The sequence below is a fragment of the Colobus angolensis genome, unplaced genomic scaffold (assembly GCF_000951035.1).
Source record: "Colobus angolensis palliatus isolate OR3802 unplaced genomic scaffold, Cang.pa_1.0 Scaffold399, whole genome shotgun sequence".
NCBI classification, from domain to species: Eukaryota; Metazoa; Chordata; class Mammalia; order Primates; family Cercopithecidae; genus Colobus; species Colobus angolensis.
The window spans coordinates 1,627,387-1,646,492 of NW_012117365.1; the positions used below are offsets into that span (position 1 = coordinate 1,627,387).

The 19,106-nt window shown below is 40.7% G+C and overlaps 1 protein-coding gene across 4 annotated transcripts; it reads right to left on the bottom strand.

The window, feature by feature from the left end:
- Positions 1 to 713: 713 nt before the first annotated feature.
- Positions 714 to 19,102, bottom strand: ZFP69 (ZFP69 zinc finger protein). Of its 4 annotated transcripts, none has more exons than XM_011955204.1 (6): positions 18,660 to 19,102; positions 17,058 to 17,509; positions 14,693 to 14,784; positions 7,321 to 7,447; positions 6,906 to 7,001; positions 714 to 2,137 (listed from the first exon to the last, which is right to left on the bottom strand). In XM_011955204.1, exons 2-6 carry the CDS (start codon positions 17,182 to 17,184, stop codon positions 999 to 1,001), a joined length of 1,581 nt encoding a protein of 526 aa, XP_011810594.1. In that variant the 5' UTR covers positions 17,185 to 17,509; positions 18,660 to 19,102; the 3' UTR covers positions 714 to 998. The 4 variants fall into 4 exon arrangements, with proteins under 4 accessions (XP_011810594.1, XP_011810593.1, XP_011810592.1 ...); XM_011955203.1 differs by having other exon boundaries at positions 17,058 to 17,213; positions 18,660 to 19,095; XM_011955202.1 differs by having other exon boundaries at positions 6,906 to 7,004; positions 17,058 to 17,213; positions 18,660 to 19,095.
- Between the last annotated feature and the right edge of the window lie 4 nt (positions 19,103 to 19,106).

The window sequence follows — 19,106 nt, forward strand, 5'->3', positions numbered from 1 at the left end:
CTAGTTGGGAAGCTGAGGCAGGGAATTGCTTGAACCCTGGAGGCGTAGGCTGCAGTGAGCTGACAACAGTGCCACCGCACTCCAGCCTGGGCAACAGAGTGAGACTCCATCTCAAAACAAACAACAAGACAAAGGAAAACTGTATATTTGTATTCTCTTGGATATAAATTTTAAAAAGCTGAATGGATACACAAAAAATTATTTAAAATGGTTGCCTCTATGCAGAAATCAATGGTAGGAAATACAGGAAGGAGGCTTTTCACTGTATACAATTGTTTCTACCTTCTGGACTTTATACCATGTGAAAGCTTTCTCCATTAAAAAATACATTATTTTATTCTCTTTTGCAGAAATAGGGTCTCACTCTGTTGCTCACCTGAAATGTGGCGGTGTGATCACAGCTCACTGCAGCCTTAAACTCCTGGGCTCAAGTGATCCTTCTGCTTCAGCCTCCTGCGCAGCTAGGACTACAGGCACATGCTACCACGCCTGGCTAATTTTTTAAAAACTTTTTTGCAGAGATGGGTCTTGCTATGTTGTCTAGGCTGGTCTTGACTTCTGGTAAGTGATCCTCCTTCCTTGACCTCCCAAAGTGCTGGGATTACAGGCACAAGCCACTACGCCTGGCCAAAAATATAAAATTTTAATTAAAAAAAATAGGGTTGGTGATATTTTAAGTTATAGTTCCCAAATGCTGGTCTGCAAATCATGAATACCCGTGAAGAATAATTTAACCCACCGTGAAATCAGAAAAAAACTATGTTGTTAATTTTTCATAATGCTGAATTCATTTAATTTGAAGGACCAGATTTTAATCTTAAGTACTTTTTATAGAGGTGTTAGTAGTCAGTACCTGTCAATGTAATGTTTATTTACAATGGGAAAAATTAAAAGTTGGCATCATTACACCAATTCCTCATAATTTGAGTCCTGAAATTTTAAAGTATTCTAAATCACCAATTTACACTTGGCTTTTGTTCTCATGTCAAATACCTGTTTTACACATTATTTCGGAAGGCATTCCTCCTGTGTATTTCATGGTGTCGACTAAGTGATGAGTTATAGCTGAAGGCTTTTCCACATTCGTTACATTCATAAGGTTTTTCTCCAGTGTGATGTCTCTGATGTTTTTTAAAGGATGAATCATGCCTATAGGCTTTTCCACAGCGATTGCATTCATATGCTTTCACTCCCGTATGAACAGTTTTATGGTTGCTAAGGTGTATCCTCTGCCTAAAGGCTTTTCCACATTCTTTACATTTGTAGGGTCTCTCCCCAGTATGGATCCTCTGGTGATGCGTTAGATATGCTCTATGACTAAAGGTTTTACAACATGCAGTGCATGCATAGGGCTTCTCCCCAGTGTGAATTCTTATATGTTCACTAAGGTGTCTAATCTGTCTAAAGGTTTTCCCACATTCATTGCAAGTAAAGGGTTTCTCTCCAGAATGAGTCCTCAAATGTTGAACCAAGCTAATGTTCTGGCTGAAAGCTTTCTGACATTTATCACATACATAGGGTTTCTCCCCAGTGTGAGTTCTATGATGCTGATTAAGTGATGAGCGATGTCTGAAGGCTTTCCCACATTCCTCACATTCAAAAGGTTTCTCACCAGTATGGATTCTCTGGTGTGTACTGAGGGATGCACTTTGACTAAAGGCCCTTCCACATTCCTTACATCTGAAAGGTTTCTCGCCAGTATGAATTCTCATATGTTCAGTAAGGTGAATAGGTTGTTTGAAGATTTTTTCACATATATTACATTCATAGGTTTTTGTTCTTATGTAATTTGTTGGATGATTAATCAAATCTAATTTGTATGTGTTCCGCTTTGTAGGTGTATCATATTTATGGTGCCTCTGTTCAACAACAACATTTGAACGCACCATTATATTTTCCCCAAATTTGTTAGTTTCTTGGACTCTCTTCTTATGGGTCAAGATGGCTCGTCTCACATCTCTCACACAAGTTTCCTGGTGCCTTTCTAAGACATCATCATATGTGGAGACTTTTCTCAATGTGGAATAAATTATATCATCTCTCATGAACCTTTCCATCATAATGCCATGATATAAGCACTCCTGTGAAATGGCACTCTTTGCAGTTGACTCAATGGTTTCCATTTTACTCTTCAAGTCTGAAAGAAACAAAAAAAAGCTTTGAAAAACCAATTACTGTAGTGGTTATGGAACATTTAGACAACAATATGGATAAGTGCATGAGATTTTGACTATATTGAAATATGATTATGCTGCTTGGAGAGGTAATGGGAAAGCAAATTAAGAAACAATGAACAGGTTAAAAGTGTCATATTATATATATATATATATATATATATATATTTGAGTCTTTTAGTCCTGCTCTAATAATACTAAGTAATAAAATTTCAGAGCTATGACTTAAGAATATAAATATTTTAATTGACAACTACTTTTGGAAAACAATCTCAGAAAGATAAAAAGATGTTTCCCTCCCCACTCTGGCAGCAGTAGGAGACATTATAGTTCAAAAAATACGGTTTGAGCTAAGAATATACACAAGAACATTATGCTCTCTTTCATTGAAACGTGTGTGTGTGTGTGTGTGTGTGTGTGTGTGTGTGTGTATTTCTTTCTATGGTTACTAATATGTTCATGAAAGTATTACTTATACAAAGGAGACTTGTAAGAAACCCAGACTGCTGCTAGGTTCTAGGAAAATCCCTTTAAGATTTTTACTTGACCAATTTGTTGCACCATTACTAGTATTTCAACTGACAGGTCTGTATGTATTCCTGAAAGGTATAATTTCTTGTAAGATCTTTTAGCCAACACAGATGGATCATTAGCAATTCAAAATGTCAAATTCTAAATGACGACAGACAATAATAATGTCTAATAATATCTACACTCTGCAGGTCCTGATTCTGGTCTTGAATAGGGGAGGAGGAAAAGAAGATGACGGGGGAAAAGAAAAGAAGCCATTTACGCATCCCTCCCTAATTCAGTATCTGAGCATGAGAGAGTCTCAAGCAAGTGGGGAAGACGAAAGGATTTAGTTTTGAATTAAGTTAGGAGTTTTTATTATTGCACTGAACTAAATAGGCATTTTACTAAAGTCAAGACTGTTCTTGTTATTTAAAGGAATGGGATCATCAATGGAACTCTTGATTTCATCCAGAGGCTGGGAAAGAACATTCATGGTAGCTTTTATTATTATTTTCATTATTGTAAGTTGAGGAAGAGAAAACCCAGGAAAATATACAAACAATGACTGGATTAATAACAGAATAAAACAAGGTGGCTGCATAAAAGGTCAATATTCAAAATCAAGTTTGTTATTACATACCAGCAACATAATTTTTTTTTTTTTTTGAGACGGAGTTTCGCTCTTGTTGCCCAGGCTGGAGTGCAATGGCACGATCTCGGCTCACTGCAACCTCCACACCCCAGGTTCAAGCGATTCTTCTGCCTCAGCCTCCCGAGTAGCTGGGATTACAGGCATGCACCACCACGCCTGGCTAATTTTGTATTTTTAGTAGAGACAGGGTTTCACCATGTTGGTCAGGCTGGTCTCGAACTCCTGACCTCAGGTGATCCGCCCACCTTGGCATCCCAAAGTGCTGGGATTATAGGCATGAGCCACTACACCTGGCCAGCAATATAATTTTTAAAAATATACCTGTTCACGACTGAGGCTTGGGGAAAAGAAAAGGAAAAAAAAATACCACCTACAATAGCAACAAAATGTAAGATTTTCAGAATCTATCTAACAAAAAATGTACAATATGTACAGGAGAAAATCCTGAAATGTTACCCAAAAAAATTAGGAAATATCAATAAATGGAGTGCTATATCATATTCCTGGACAGGAGGATTCAATAGCACAACAATGTTAACTCCCCCAAAATTGATCTAGAAATTCAATTCTATTCCAATCAAAATGCCAGCAGAGTATTTGTGGGTGTGATTTGATGCTCTGATTACATAATTCAAATAGAACAACAAGGAACCAAGAATAACCAGAACAATTTTAAAGGACAAGGTGGGTGAACTACCTCTACCACATACTAAGTCTCACTATGAAAGTTTTTAAGATACCCTGGCATTAGAGTAAGGACAGAAAAACAAAATAATAAAACAACATAAAGAGAGAAACACGATAGAAAAAGAATATGCAAAACAGAAATAGACCCAAACATATAAAGAAACTTGACAGGTGACACAGCAGCATTAACTATTCCTGGACTGATTATCCATGTAGAAAAAGTTAATCAGATTTCCACCTCATACATACAAATGTATTTATATAAAACAAATTCCAGATGAATTAAACTTAAATGTGAAAAGCAAAACTTTGAAAATATAGGAATATGTAGAAACATATATGTATGATACATATATATGATAAAATGGAGGATAGCAGGGCACAGCAGCATGTACCTGTAGTCCCACCTACTAAAGAGGGTGAGGCAGAAGAATCACTTGAGTCCAGGACTTCGAGGCTAGCTTGGGCAACATAGCAAGACCCAGTCTCTAAAAACAATTTTTTTTAAAGTTTACAAAAAAGGAGAATAACAAGGCATAAAACGGTTTCTTAAACAAAAAGCACAAACAATAAAGAAAAACCTGATAAATTCAGTAACATTAAATTGAGAAACTCACATCTATCAAAAGACACTAATTTTGAAAAGTCAAAGATGGGCCACTGACCTAAGGTAAACATTTGCAAAACATAAAGCTATCAAGGATTATTATCCAGAATGAATACACACATACACACACACACACTTTTTTTTCCACAAATCAATAAGAAAAAAGATTATAGAAACATTGGCAAGGGATATAAACAGGTAATTAACAGAAGAGCCTGGCATTAGCATAAGGACAGAAGAAGAGATGGATGGATGGTCAATGAACATGAGAAATATACTTCCTTTCACTAGTAATCAGGAAAATGAAAGAAACAAGATACCATAATCCAGTGAATTTACAAAAATCTTAAAGTTTGGCAATAACAAATGTTGACAAAGATGCTGAGTTATGGAAACTCTCAAGCCCTGTTAATGGGAGAATAAACTGGTGTAACTGCTTTGAAGAGCAAATTGGTAATACCCAGCAAAATGAAAGTGCATATATTCTACAACCCAACAATTTTGCTTCTACCAACTATCTTAGAGAAACACTTGCGTTATGTATACAAGAAGTTATGGACACAAAGTTTTGCTGCAGAATATTTGTAACTCCCAAATTTGGAAACAATGTAAATGTCTATCAACAGGAAAATGAATAAGAAAATTGTGCCTTATTAACTCAATGGAAATGAATGAACTAGAATAACATACTGGGGAATATCACCAGTGTTGAATGAGAAAAGCAAAAGGAAGAAGTATATACACCATTTATTTAAAGAAAAAGAACATGCAAAACAATGCTATATATTGTTTAATATGTATACACTAATATACATGGACTGCTTTTACTACACTATACATGCAATAAAAGCATGAAGACATGGGAATGATATTTCAATGCAGAGTGGTTATTTCAAAAGGTGTAAGGGGGACAGTGGAGCTTCAACTGTTTCATTTCTTAGTCTAAGTGGAAGCTACACATAAATGTGTTATAATGTTTTCTATGCCTTTCTGAAAGTCTAAAATATTTCACAATAAAATAAAAGCAAAATTTGAGGAGATTGTTAGGGACCACAAGATTTGGTGAGAAGGAATCCTTTGGTAATTTCTCTTACAGGAGTTTTCATGAAGTAGCTGTTACAAAAACTTAAGATATGTAAGTTAAAAAGAGAATGAGAATTGAAGCTGGAATTGTAAAATGAACATTGGCAAAAAGTAAAAATGGAGTGTAGGAAAATTAACAATTTGTACAATGCAGTGAGAGTCTTGGAAAGAGATTGATTTTCTGTGAAAATACCACATACATCTGACTGCTTAGAGAAAGCTTTAGATCGGCAGCCCTTAGGATACTGGAGAAAGGGAAAATCAAGCTCAACCTTAATGAGGACAAGACTGCTCTTTCTTCCAACTCCAGAGAGACTTTTGCAAGGGCTCAGTGAAGCAAAGGGGTAAGGAAGGGTGATATTATTTACTGGAGGCTCCGTACAGTGGTCTGAGCCCTCCCCACAGCCGAGGCTTTGAGCACTCCGACCTATATATTAAAATTCCATCTGCCTTGGTGATTTGGTTTGAATATTTATCCCCTCCAAATCTCATGGTGAAACGTGATCCCCAGTGTTGGAGGTGGGGCCTGGTGGGAGGTGTTGGGTCATGGGGATGGATCATTCACGAATGAGTGTCCTCCCCATGGTAATGAGTGAGTTCTCACTCTGAGTTCACGTGAGATCTGGTTGTTTAAAAAGCCTAGCACCGGCTGGGCACGGTGGCTCACGCCTGAAATCCCAGCACTTTGGAAGGCCGAGGCGGGCAGATCACAAGGTCGAGATTGAGACCATCCTGGCCAACACGGTGAAACCCCATTTCTACTAAAAATACAAAAATTAGCTGAGCGTGGTGGCGTGTTACTGTAGTCCCAGCTACTCGGGAGGCTGAGGCAGGAGAATCGCTTGAACCCCAGAGGCGGAGGTTGCAGTGAGCCAAGATTGCACCACTGTACTCCAGCCTGGCAATAGTGCAAGACTCTGTCTAAAAAAAAAGAAAGAAAGAAGGAAAAAGAAAAAGAAAAAGAGCCTGGCACCTCCTCCTTCACTCTCATGCTCCAGCTCCCACCATGTGATATGCCTTTCACCATGACTGTAAGCTTCCTGAGGCCCTCACCAGGAGCAGATGCCAGCGCCATGCTTCCTGTACAGTCTGTAGAACCATTAGCCAATTAAACTTTTCTTTATAAATTATGGAGTCTCAGGTATCCCTTTGTAGCAACATAAAAACAGACTAACACACTTGGTCTCACCTGAACTGGGATCTCCTGGGCCTTCTTTCTCTGCCATCCATGGCTCTTCTCCTTTCTCTAATTGGGATATCACACTAGGTTTGGAAAGTTGATATCCTGCTTATGTAGTAAAAAAAAGAGTGTGAATGTTTATGCTGATGTCTAAGAACCATCCCCAGAGTTTTTTTCGAGTCTTCTGGTATTCAGGGCCTCCACAAGTGAAAAGGGGTGGGTCTTTCTATTCTAACTCTGTGTAGTAAAGTTGTTCCCCAAGAAAGTCAAATCGGATATGCCCTCACTACGTTTTCAAAGGGAGTAAGACATCTTTAATACAGAACCCAAAATCAAGCCTCAAGGAATCCACACATCAACAATTTAAAATAATGACTCTCCTATAATGGGTGGGTTTCTGGATGCATGGATAGCCAAGTCTTACCCACTGATACCAAGTTGCTGTAGTTTTCCAGCATCACCTCTCGGTACAGATTCTGATAAGCAGGAGCCAACTGCCCCCACTCTTCCTGGGTGAAGTCAACAGATATGTCCTTGAAAGTCAACAATTCCTAGAACATCAAACACATTTCTGTTTAGCCGGAGACCACTTCTGTTAAGTTCCAAGGAGTTCTGATGGTATTCTAAATTCTGAGAGATTCTAAACTTACTTTTATCAGAAGCCTTCTCTAGATCTGTTTGGAGATCCTTTGATCTCCAAATCTGATCAACAAAACTGTCTGGAACTGTAGTCTGTCTGGATCTCTAATCTGGAGATTACTATAAATAATGTAACATATAGAAAGACAGATGGTGATACATGCCTAAGAAAAAAAATTAAGCAGAATAAGAGACATTGGGAGAACCACAGTGAGGGTAGGATAATCTTTTATGTAAAGTGGTTGGGGAAGACTCTCTAAAAGGGCGATATTTGACCAGAGACATAAATTCAGTAAAAGAGAGAACCACATGGAAATCTGAGAGAAGAGCATCCTGGGCAGATGCAAGGGACCTAAGGTGAGAGCATCCTTGGCTTGAGGAACAGGAAAGTGAACAGCATGGCTAGAGGTAGCCTGGTTGATGAGAGAGTGGAAGGAGATGAAATCAGAGAGGTGGAGATGAGGAACAGGGTGGGATGGGGATAGAGGTTACCCCACCACCTCGCACACTTATTGTCACAAAGACCTATGCATTCTTACTGAGCCTGAATTCTGAGGCCCTGCTGGAGTTTAATGTAAAAATGAACAAAACTGTCTGGAACTGCAGTCTAATCCCTTTCTAAGCTCAAATGCTAAAAAGATAAAAAGGAAAGCCCTCAGCATTGGTGGCATGGGCTAATTAGAAGTATACTCAATCAAAAAGCTGTGTGACAGCCAGAGTTCAGCCACAGCTCTAGGAGGAGCCCCTCACCTTAACCACCAGAGAGATGAAAGGGTTTGGAAATAGAACAAACCAAAACAAATGAAGAAAATATATGTGTGTGTGTGTGTGTGTGTGTGTGTATACATACAAAACACACACATATATGTATGTATATACACATACACTCCTGCCTTGGCCCCTCTAAGTGTTGGGATTACAGGCATGAGACACTGTGCCTGGTCGAGAGATGACTTTTTACTGTGATATGCAATTTCCGGAGAGATGAAGTGCTAATGCAGAGAAGCTTAGCATCACACTGAATTTTAAGTAGATACCTGGAACACCTGAGCTCACTACAATAGCCACAGGAGATAGCTATAAAATTATCATAGTAATGCAATATGTGTACTATAGTTTATGCAGTAGTGATTTAATACTGCATCTTTACATTTGTTTACATTTCTCTCAACTGCGAATGGCACCATGAATAGTCTGTACATACAAGCTTTGAAAATTTTAAACTTTTTATAATAGATACGTGTATCTGTTATGGTAGTAAATAAAATAGACTAGTATCTACATATGTTTTATGTATTCATAACATACCTAACTTTTTCTTAATTTTTCGATACTCCTAGACTACACAGTCCATCTGCAAGTTTTTCCAAATTGTCACAAATCTCCAAAAAATGTTTCAATATATTTATTGAAAAAAGTCTGTATAGAAGTGGACCTGCACAGTTCAAATCTGTGCTGCTCAAGAATCAACTCTAGGCCGGGTGTGGTGGCTCACGCCTGTAATCCCAGCACTTTGGGAGGCAGATCACGGGCAGATCACGAGGCCAAAAGATTAAGACCATCCTGGCCAACATGGTAAAACCCCGTCTCTACTAAAAATACAAAAATTAGCCGGGCGAGGTGGCGTACGCCTGTAGCCCAGCTACTCGGAAGGCTGAGGCAGGAGAATTGCTTGAACCCGGGAGGCAGAGGTCGCAGTGAGCCGAGATCTGGCTACTGCACTCCAGCCTGGCGACACAGCAAGACTCCATCTCAAAAAAAAATAAAAAAAGAATCAACTGTAAATGAAAATTCTACAAGTGAAAAATACAATATCTACAAAATTCATTGGATGGGCAAAATACAATATCTACAAAATTCATTGGATGGGCTTAAAGTAGATTAGACCATGATGAAGATAAGATCAGTGATCAGTGAAACTTAAGATGGGTCAATAAATATTATTCAAACTAGAGTACCAAGAGGAAAAAAATATGTAGGATAATATCAAGTGGTCTATTATACATGCAATTAGAATCTCAGGGCTAGGTGGGGTGGCTCATGCCTATAATCCCAGCACTTCGTAAGGCCAAGGCAGGAGGATTGCTTTAGCTCAGGAGTTTGAGACCAGCCTAGGCAACATAGGAAGACCCTATCTCTACAAAAAAATACAAAAATTAGTCAGGCATGGTGGCGCACACCTGTAGCCCCAGCTACTCAGGAGCTCAGGAGGCTGAGGTAGGAGGATCGCTTAAGCCTGAGAGGTAGAGGAGGGAGGGAGGGAGAGAGGGAGGGAGGGAAGGAGAGAGGAAGGGAAGAAGGCAAGAAGGAAGGGAGGGAGAAAGAGCAATCTCAGAAGACAGAATAGGTAGAAAAAATATTTGAAAAATAATGGCTGAAGATTTTCCAAACTAATGGGGAAAAAATCAACCCACAGATCCAAGAAGCTCAGCAAACCCCAAAAAGGATAAACTCAAAAGAAAATCACAGCAAGGCACTGTGGCTCATGTCTGTAATCTCAGCACTTTGGGAGGCCATGGTGGCAGATCACTTGAGGTCAGGAGTTTGAGACCAGCATGGCCAACGTGGTGAAACCCATCTCTACTAAAAAAAAATAATAATAAAAAAATTTTTTAAAATAAGCCTGGGTGTGTCCTAGCTACTTGAGAAGCTGATGTGAGAGGATAGCTTGAACCCAGGAGGTGGAGGTTGCAGTGGGCCAAGATCATGCCACTGCACTCCTGCCTGGATGACAGAGCAAGACTCGTCTCCAACAACAACAACAACAACAAATCACACCTATGCACATCAGATAAAAGTTGGTATAAAACAGACACATTGGCCAGGTGCGGTGGCTCACGCCTGTAATCCCAGCACTTCGGGAGGCTGAGGCGGGCAGATCACGAGGTCAGGAGATTGAGACCATCCTGGCTAACATGGTGAAACCCTGTCTCTACTAAAAATACAAACAATTAGCTGGGCGTGGTGGCGGGCGCCTGTAGTCCCAGCTACTCGGGAGGCTGAGGCAGGAGAATGGCATGAACCCAGGAGGCAGAGCTTGCCGTGAGCCGAGATCGCGCCACTGCACTCCAGCTTGGGCGACAGAGCGAGACTCTGTCTCAAAAAAAAAAAAAGAAAAAGAAAAAAACAGATACATCACATAAACAGAATAACAGCTGCCTTCTCATCACAGATAATACAATCAAAAAGATAATGGAACATTGTTAAAGTACTTAAAGAAAAAGCAGTCAACCTAGAATTCTTTATCCAATAAGATCCTCAAATAGGAATATAAAGAAATCTTTAGATCAATGAAAGTTGTGAGAATTTGTCACCAGAACACCCACATTATAAGAAATGCTAAACAAAGTTCTTTAAGCTAAAAGGAGATAATGCAAGATAGAAACCTGGAATGAAAGGAAAAAAGGAAGAGTGCCTAAATGGATAAATATGAGGGCAAATACAAAAGATGTGTTTTTTTCCATGTTCATAATTTGTTATAAGACAGTTTACTATTAAAAGCAAAACTAAGAACAATGTACTGTGCTGTTTTTACATGTAAAACAAAATGTATATTGACAAAATGCTAAGAGTGGGAAGGAGTATATGAAAATATAATGTAAGTCTTTCATATCATATGTGAAGCCATAAAACACTAATTCAGAGTAACTGTGGAATGTTACTTTTGTAACATGTGTGATGTTAAATACAATGTGTAACATTCCACAGTTACTCTGAATTAATATTATATGGCTTCGCATATGACTGTTTTTAGTGGTTGCTAGAGCAACCACTAAAAACAAATCAAAGAAGTGGCCGGACTCAGTGGTTCACGCCTGTAATCCCAGTACTCTGGGAGGCCAAGGTGGATGGATCACCTTAGGTCAGGAGTTTGAGACCAGCCTGGCCACCATGGAGAAACCTCGTCTCTACTAAAAATACAAAAATTAGTTGGGCATGGTGGTGGGAGCTTGTAATCCCAGCTACTCAAGGGGCTGAGGCAGGAGAATCGCCTGAACCTGGAAGGCGGAGGTTGCAGTGAGCTGAGATCGTGCCACTATACTCCAGCCTGGGCAACAAGAGTGAAACTCTGTCTCAAAAAAACAAAACAAAACAAAACAAAAACAAAAAGCAGGCTGGGCGGGGTGGCTCACGCCTATAATCTCAGCATTTTGGGAGGGCAAGGCAGGCGGCTCACGAGGTCAGGAGATCGAGACCACCCTGGCTAGCACAGTGAAACCACGTCTCTGCTAAAAATACAAAAAAAAATTAGCCAGGTGTGGTGGCACGCACCTGTAGTCTCACCTACTCAGGAGGCTGAGGCAGGAGAATTGCTTGAACCCAGGACGCAGAGGTTGCAATGAGCTGAGATCGTGCCACTGCACTCCAGGCTGGGTGACAGAGCAAGACTCTGTCTCAATTAAAAAAAAAAAAATTCAAAGAACTGTAGCTTAAAAGTCATTAGAGGACATAAAATGGAATACTGGAAAAATGATTCAATGCAAAAGAAGGCAGAAAAAGGCTGGGCACAGTCACTCACACCTGTAATTCCAGCACTTTCGAAGGCTGAGGTGGGCAGGTAACTTGAAGTTAGGAGTTTGAGACCAGCCTAGCCAACATGGTGAAACCCCATCTCTACTAAAAATACAAAATTAGCTGAGCGTTGTGGCAGGCGCCTATAATCTCAGCTACTCGGGAGGCTGAGGCAGGAGAATCACTTGAACCCAAGAGGCGGAGGTTGTAGTGAACCGAGGTCACACCACTGCACTCCAGCCTGGGTGACAGAGTAAGACTCCGTCTTTAAAAAAACAAAACCAAACAAAAAATAAGAAGGCAGGAAAAGAGAAATATAAAAACAAAGGCTAGATAGGATAAATAGCAAACAAAAACAAAAGTATACACTCAGACCCAACCATACTGATTGCTTTATTTTTTATTTTATTATTTTTTTTTTTTGAGATGGAGTTTTGCTCTTGTTGCCCAGGCTGGAGTGCAGTGGCACAATCTTGGCTCATGCAACCTCTACCTCCCGGGTTCAAGTGATTCTCCTGCCTCAGCCTCCCGAGTAGCTGGGATTACAGGCACACGCCACCACGTCTGGCTAATTTTGTATTTTTAGTGGAGGTAGGGTTTCTCCACGTTGGCCAGGCTGGTCTCAAACTCCTGACCTCAGGTGATCTGCCCACCGGGCTCCCAAAGTGCTGGAACCTGTGTGAGCCACCACATCCAGCCACTTTAGCTTTTTATAGTCTCAGTTTCCTCAAATAAGAAGTTCAAATGCTAGTATCTGCCATCTAGGATTGGAATATATTGCAGCTTTATTTATAGTAATATGGAAGAAGTAACGATAATAGTCTCAAGAGTTATCGCTACATTCTCCTATCTGGAATTTTTCACTTCCTACATTTATCATAAACTGATGGGATTAAAGGATTACATTTTTAAAAATTGAAGTACAATTTACATACAGGAAAATACACTAAGAAAGTGTATAGTTTGGGCTGGGTGCAGTGGGCTTATCTGTAATCCCAGCACTTTGGGAGGCTGAGGCAGAAGGATTGCTTGAGCTCAAGAGTTTGAGACCAGTTGGGCAACATAGTGAGACCCTATTTTTTTTGTGTCATTTTTTTGATTGGCAGAGTATGGTGGCATGTTCCTGTAGTCCTAGCTACTTGGGAGGCTTAGGCAGGAGAACTGCTCAAGCCCAAGAGTTTGAGGTTGCAGTGAGCTATGATTGTACCACTGCACTGCAGTCGGAGCTACAAAGTGAGACTCAGTCTCTACAAAAAAAAAAAAATTAAAAAAGATGTACAGTTTGATTTTGACATATGTAACATCATGTAATCAAATGAAGATAGAGAACATTTCCACCATCTCAGAACGTTCCCTCATGCCCCTTTTTAATCAGTATTCCACTCCATGCCAAGCTGATCCACCAGATGATTCCACCCCACCCCCAGATCTCATTTTAAAACGAGATCACTATTTTTTAAAAAGAATATATGGTCTGTAGTTGTTAGGCGTAGTGTTCCTTCCATAAGTGTTAATTAGGTTAAATTGGTTGATAGTGTTGTTCAAATCTTCTGTATCCTTGATGAGTTTTTGTCTACTCATCAATTACTGAGAGGCGTGTTAAAGTTTCTAATTATTGTGATTTTGTCTATCTCCCTCTTTAGTTCTGTCAATTTTTCTTTATTTTGAAGTTCTGTCATCACATGTATAAACACTTAGAATTGTTGACCCTCTTATTATTATGAAATGTCCCTTTTTGCCTAGTAATATTTCTTTTCCAGAAATCCACTTTGTGTGATATAATATATGCCTCCAATGTTCTTTTAATTATTGTTTGTACAGTATAGCTTTTTAATCTTTTTACTTTAAACTTGAAACTCCATCTCAAAAAAAAAAAAAGCTAAAGTAATTGCCCCAGATCACTGAGTAACTAGAAATTAGATGTTGTACCATCTAATTTCAGAACTCCAGTTCATTTCACTTAAAACTCTTCTGTCCTCCAATAAGATCTCCTCTTTAAGTCTTTCTCTCACATTTATTCTACAATTTTTCTTCCATTTCATCTATGTTTCCAATAGGCAGTACAGACTATCCCATTTGTGACACCGTGTTGTAGCTGCTCTCAGTGGCTACTCTAGCTTTCCTGCCCAGCCTGTCTGATGTGTGTACTGTGTGGCCTATTTCTTCCCTACTCACTTCTCCTTTGGTTCTGGTTTGACCTCTGTTCTGAATATTACACTTAAGGTCACCTCTCCAAGTTCACAGTAATAAGTGTGCATCACTAAGAAAGTCAGAACCTTCTTACCCATTTTGATTTTGAGTATTTTATTGAGATTTCTCTTAGATCTCAAGTGGTATCAATTGGTTTTTAGGGGCTAGAATTATGTCACTCATTTCACTTTCTTTATAGAAAGTAGCATAATACTAGATGTAGATGTTGGTGAGAAACAAGAGTGACACGGAGGGAGACCCCTATGAGTAGGGAAATTGCCACCACTGGAGCCCAATTTTCTGTAAAAGGGCAACTTGCATTGAGCTCCCCAGGTTGAATTTGTTAGTCTTAATACCCTACCTCACCACCACTCCCACCTCTGCAAAAAAGACAGGATATATACCCTAAAAAAACAAGCAGCAATGTCAAGAAAATGAGACGAATCCCTACTCACATGGGATTCTGCTATCGGGAGTCCAGGGGTCACTTCATCCTCTAAACTTTCTCTCTGGGTCTTTATGTCATCAGCATCCTGAGACAGCAGAGCTGGGGAAGGTAAAGAGCCATGAGCTTTGTATCTCCCAAAATCACCCAAATAGAGAAACTGCCTGCAGACCCACTCAATGTGGCTCCTCCCTGAAAAGGTTCACAAAGGGGGACATTGAGAGTGACTCAAGAGCAGCCTGAAGCCTCCTTAATGAGGAGGACCTGCTGCAAGTTGCTTTGGGCATTAATGTTTCCCAATGATCAAAAACTATGTATGAAAGAACATACACTATTTAAATGGAGAATTCTTTAAATCCCACTCCCCCTCCAAAAAACTCTACCAATGGTCAGTACTGGTCCAAAAGCACAGCTCTAACAGGCCACTCCTTTGTTCAAAAATCATCAAAGGTTCTCCACTGACAAGAAAGAAAAATCCAAACACTTCACCATGGACTTCAAGGCACTCTACAATCTGCCCAAAGCATATTTTCTCAACAATGGGTACTGTTACACTACCATCCTTTATACATGGGACACACCCACCCATCACATTCTTAGTCAGTCAGGCTAAAGATTCTCAGTCGGACTAAAGATTCCCCATTTTCTTCAAGGCACCCACTTTTGTATCCTTTCCCCAAATCTACACAAAAAACCTAAGACATTCTTCAAGGCCCAAATCAATGCTACCTGCTCTGTGAAAATTTCTTAAATACATACAACCAGGCCGGGCGCAGTGGCTCGTGCCTGTAATCCCAGCACTTTGGGAGGCTGAGGCAGGTGGATCACGCGGTGAGGAGTTCGAGACCAGCCTGGCCAATATGGTGAAACCCCATCTCTACTAAAAATACAAAAACTATAACAACGTAAAAGGTAATTAAGGTCATAAACTTCGGTGAAACCCCTGAAGTCCAAATCTTCTTGATATTGTGAATTGTACCCCTTCCAGTTTAGTTTCTTCTGGACTTTCCTTACTTAACTGACTACCTTTTAAAATTTGCATACATTATGATTAAAGTTGGGCCTCTACTCTGATGATTCCTGTTTCCTCTTTCCTGTTTTAAAGTGCAAACTAACATTCAAATAAACATTACCATCAGGTAGTGCAGACATTTGTATGCATTTCCTTGATTCAATTTGTTGTGACCTTACCAGTTCTGAATTGGAATTGCACCATTTCGTAGATAAAGGAAACTAAGTATATTGCTGCACTTTTAAGTTTTCAAAGCAGTTTAAAAATTGCATGGTTTTAATTTTTTTAATTCAGTTTAAAAAGACTAAAACATTCTTTCAAAAGAGGCATCTAAATGTGTTCCTAATTTTGTATATGGGCTTAGGTTTTGTAACCAATGAAGAAAAGCTGCTATCAAATATGAAAAAAAAAAACACCCAAAAATTAGCCGGGCATGGTAGCGGGCACCTGTAGTCCCAGCTGCTCGGGAGGCTGAGGCAGGAGAATCGCTTGAGCCTGGGATGCAGAGGCTGCAGTGAGCCGAGATCGCGCCACTGCACTCCTGCCTAGGCAACAGGGCAAGACTCCGTCACAAAAAAAAAAAAATTCCAACTGGAATAAAGTGTCCTGTCTCTTGTGTTCCAAAAGGCCTTTTCTTAGGCTGCTTTCTATTATTTTGATTGAGGTGTATGCCTGTCTCCATCCACTGGTAATCAGAATTAGAGATAATTATTCATTTTTCCATCTTTTAAGATGCTTAGCCGAAGTCCCTGCCTGACACGGCTAAAACAATAAATATTGGCTGAATGTAAAGCATTAAAGGTATGAACTAAAACACCACATGAGACACGTGACTTCCTCCATCCTTCTATTTACTGCTAACCAGACCACTAAAGAAGGTGTGATTTTTGGGCATCACTCCCACAGTTCAGGATAACATGAGAGTAATCTGGCATGTCATTCCTGCCTCTCAGCAGATGAAAACAATGATACTTGTGATAAATATTGGGTTGGGGCGAAAACGACTGGAACGTGTGCAGGAAAACCCTAAGAGGACTTAAGGAGGGCAGAAATCTTAGACCCCTGTCTGTGAATCACATTCCCACACTCAGGCACCACTGGCGGAGAACACCTTGTATTCTGTCTTCCTGCCATATGTAGTATCTGAAGATGGGTGATGAGAGCAGCCGAAAGCATGTGTCACAAGAAGTCCATGCTGGAGCCCAAGATTTTCCCTCACAGCTGTCCCCTTCCCAAAAACCACAAGAAATGAACCCCCAAAGAACCTTCTCTCCCTCTTTCTCTCCACTTCAATGAAGTGTGTACCCATCTTTTCCCACACAAATGAGATCCCCTTCTTCCCCCTCTGTCAGTCCATTCTCACCCTTTCCTTCAAACATTTTAGTCACATCCTCCCACAGGGGCACCCCCTCCGTGGCCTTCTTTGGATGTTGCAACTTCACCCAGGTGCTGGCCTTGGTAGGCAGGGTGATCAGGAGCTGCTGTGGCATGATGACTGCCTGACTGGACTTGTCCACCTCTGGTGAGGAAATTGCCAGAAGCTCTGATGAGAGGCTTCACAGCTGTGGGGTGTTGCTCAGATTCCAATCATCTGCCCTCAGGACTTTGGTGTGTCCCTGCAGCACCAGGACCTGGGGGTTCCTAGAGGCTGACGTGACTTTAACAGTTCTGGAAAACGAATTCCCCTTTAAATCAAGCACTTTCTTTGGGAAGCAGCCAGTTAGTTAGGTTTGAGTTCATGTCTCCATACTCTTTAAAGGAGCAAAAGGGAAGGGAAGAGGGATCCAGAAGCACTTGTCTCCAGAACTCCAGAATCTGCAGAAATATATTTAAAACTGCAAAACACCAAAAAAAAAAAAAAAAAAAAAGAAAATGTTATCCATGCAGGAATAAATATAATACATGTTCCTGGATGTGGCTCCATCTCCAGGTCCATACATACACACACAAACATGCAAAGGTGTACAAACATGCACAGACCCTGCCTTGTCTTCCCTCCTTGTAAGCTGCATGCATCTTCTGCCTGGATACAGACGGGGTTTAAGAAGGCAGGCTTTGAAATCAGGCAGCTTGGCTTAGAACCCTGACACTTGCACTTAAAAGCTCTAAGACACTTCAACTCTCAGCTTCAGTTTCTTAATCCATAAAATGGAGATAATAATTGTATTCTATAGAGTTGTAATGTTGGTTGAGACAATGCTAGGCATACAGTAAACCCTTAATAAACATTGTTATAAACCTGTTATCATATTGCTGAATCACAGCATTAGTCTTTAAAGTTATTTTTAGAAACAATTAAATCTGAATTTAAAGTTCAAAATATGACATAATAATGACATAGTTGAATTTTGGCATGAGCAAGCAGTGACAGCCACGTCACCACCCACGCAGATGGCCAGCAGCTGGCAAGTTCCTTTGACCCACACTGGGAAGATGGATCTTGGTTTCAGAAATGTTAAGATTGGGAAAGAGGGTATGTCTTCAAATGGTGTAAATATAGTATAATAAGGACTATTGCAGAATGGTAATAGGCAAATTTGGAAACAACTCAAATCCATCATTTCAACCAACCCCTAGAATCTAACCAGGTGCTTTCACCGTGACCAAGTCCAAAGTATACGGCACCCCAAGAACAGTCGGAACTATGTGGGAAGGGAGCTGGCCCAACTTTTTGAAGTTTGTTGGAGAAGGATGGGTATGTGACTTATGGGTGTGTGTGTGTGTGTGTGTGTGTGAGACTATATGCAGAGACAGGAGCTGCGTGTGTTCTAGAAATTGGAGCTTGTGAAACATATCCCACCCCTGAATACATAAAAGGTCTTGTTACCAAAGTGCAGGAATTTTCGAATCTTACTTGGGAAACAGTTAATGGCTGAGAAGCTTCATATAGATGATGCCCCACCCTCACAGTGCTCCTAGACATGCCACCCTCGGACTTAAAGACTGCACATAGACTCCTACTCACCACATCGGCCTTGGACCCAGGTAGGACCAGAGATGGGGGCGTGGGAGCGCTCGCTCTTGAGGTTTTCAGCAGTAGAGTGTCTCTTTAGAGACGGACTGAGTGGTAACAGATACTGTTCCCTCCCAGCCTTTTATAGACAGACCACATTTCCACTCAACGCAATCATTCCCCAAAAAACGTCCAGTGTTGAGGTCGGCTTCCTTCGGAAGCCCAGAGGACCCTCGGCCTCCGGAGTGGACGAGGCTCTGCTCCAAATTCCCATCAGCGGCCCGCCCAGGCGGGTGGGCTTTCCCAGCCGCGCCCCCAGGAGCGAGGCTTTGAGGGCCGGAATGGGAGGTGTGCCCTGAGCCGGCGTCTTGCAGACCCGGGCGAGGATACACCTTCCTGGCTGCCGCTTCAACACGGGACCGGCGGCTGCAGCCAAGCCCACCCAGCCCGGCCTCCTAG

Excerpts from the sequence above, each read along its gene's own strand:
- ZFP69 (XM_011955202.1), bottom strand. The coding sequence starts at position 17,184 with ATGCCACAGCAGCTCCTGATCACCCTGCCTACCAAGGCCAGCACCTGG. Across the intron at positions 14,785-17,057 it reads TAAAATGTTTGAAGGAAAGG|CTCTGCTGTCTCAGGATGCT; the intron begins GTGAGAATGGAC and ends TACCTTCCCCAG. Across the intron at positions 7,448-14,692 it reads TCCCGATAGCAGAATCCCAT|GAATTGTTGACTTTCAAGGA; the intron begins GTGAGTAGGGAT and ends TTGATGTTCTAG.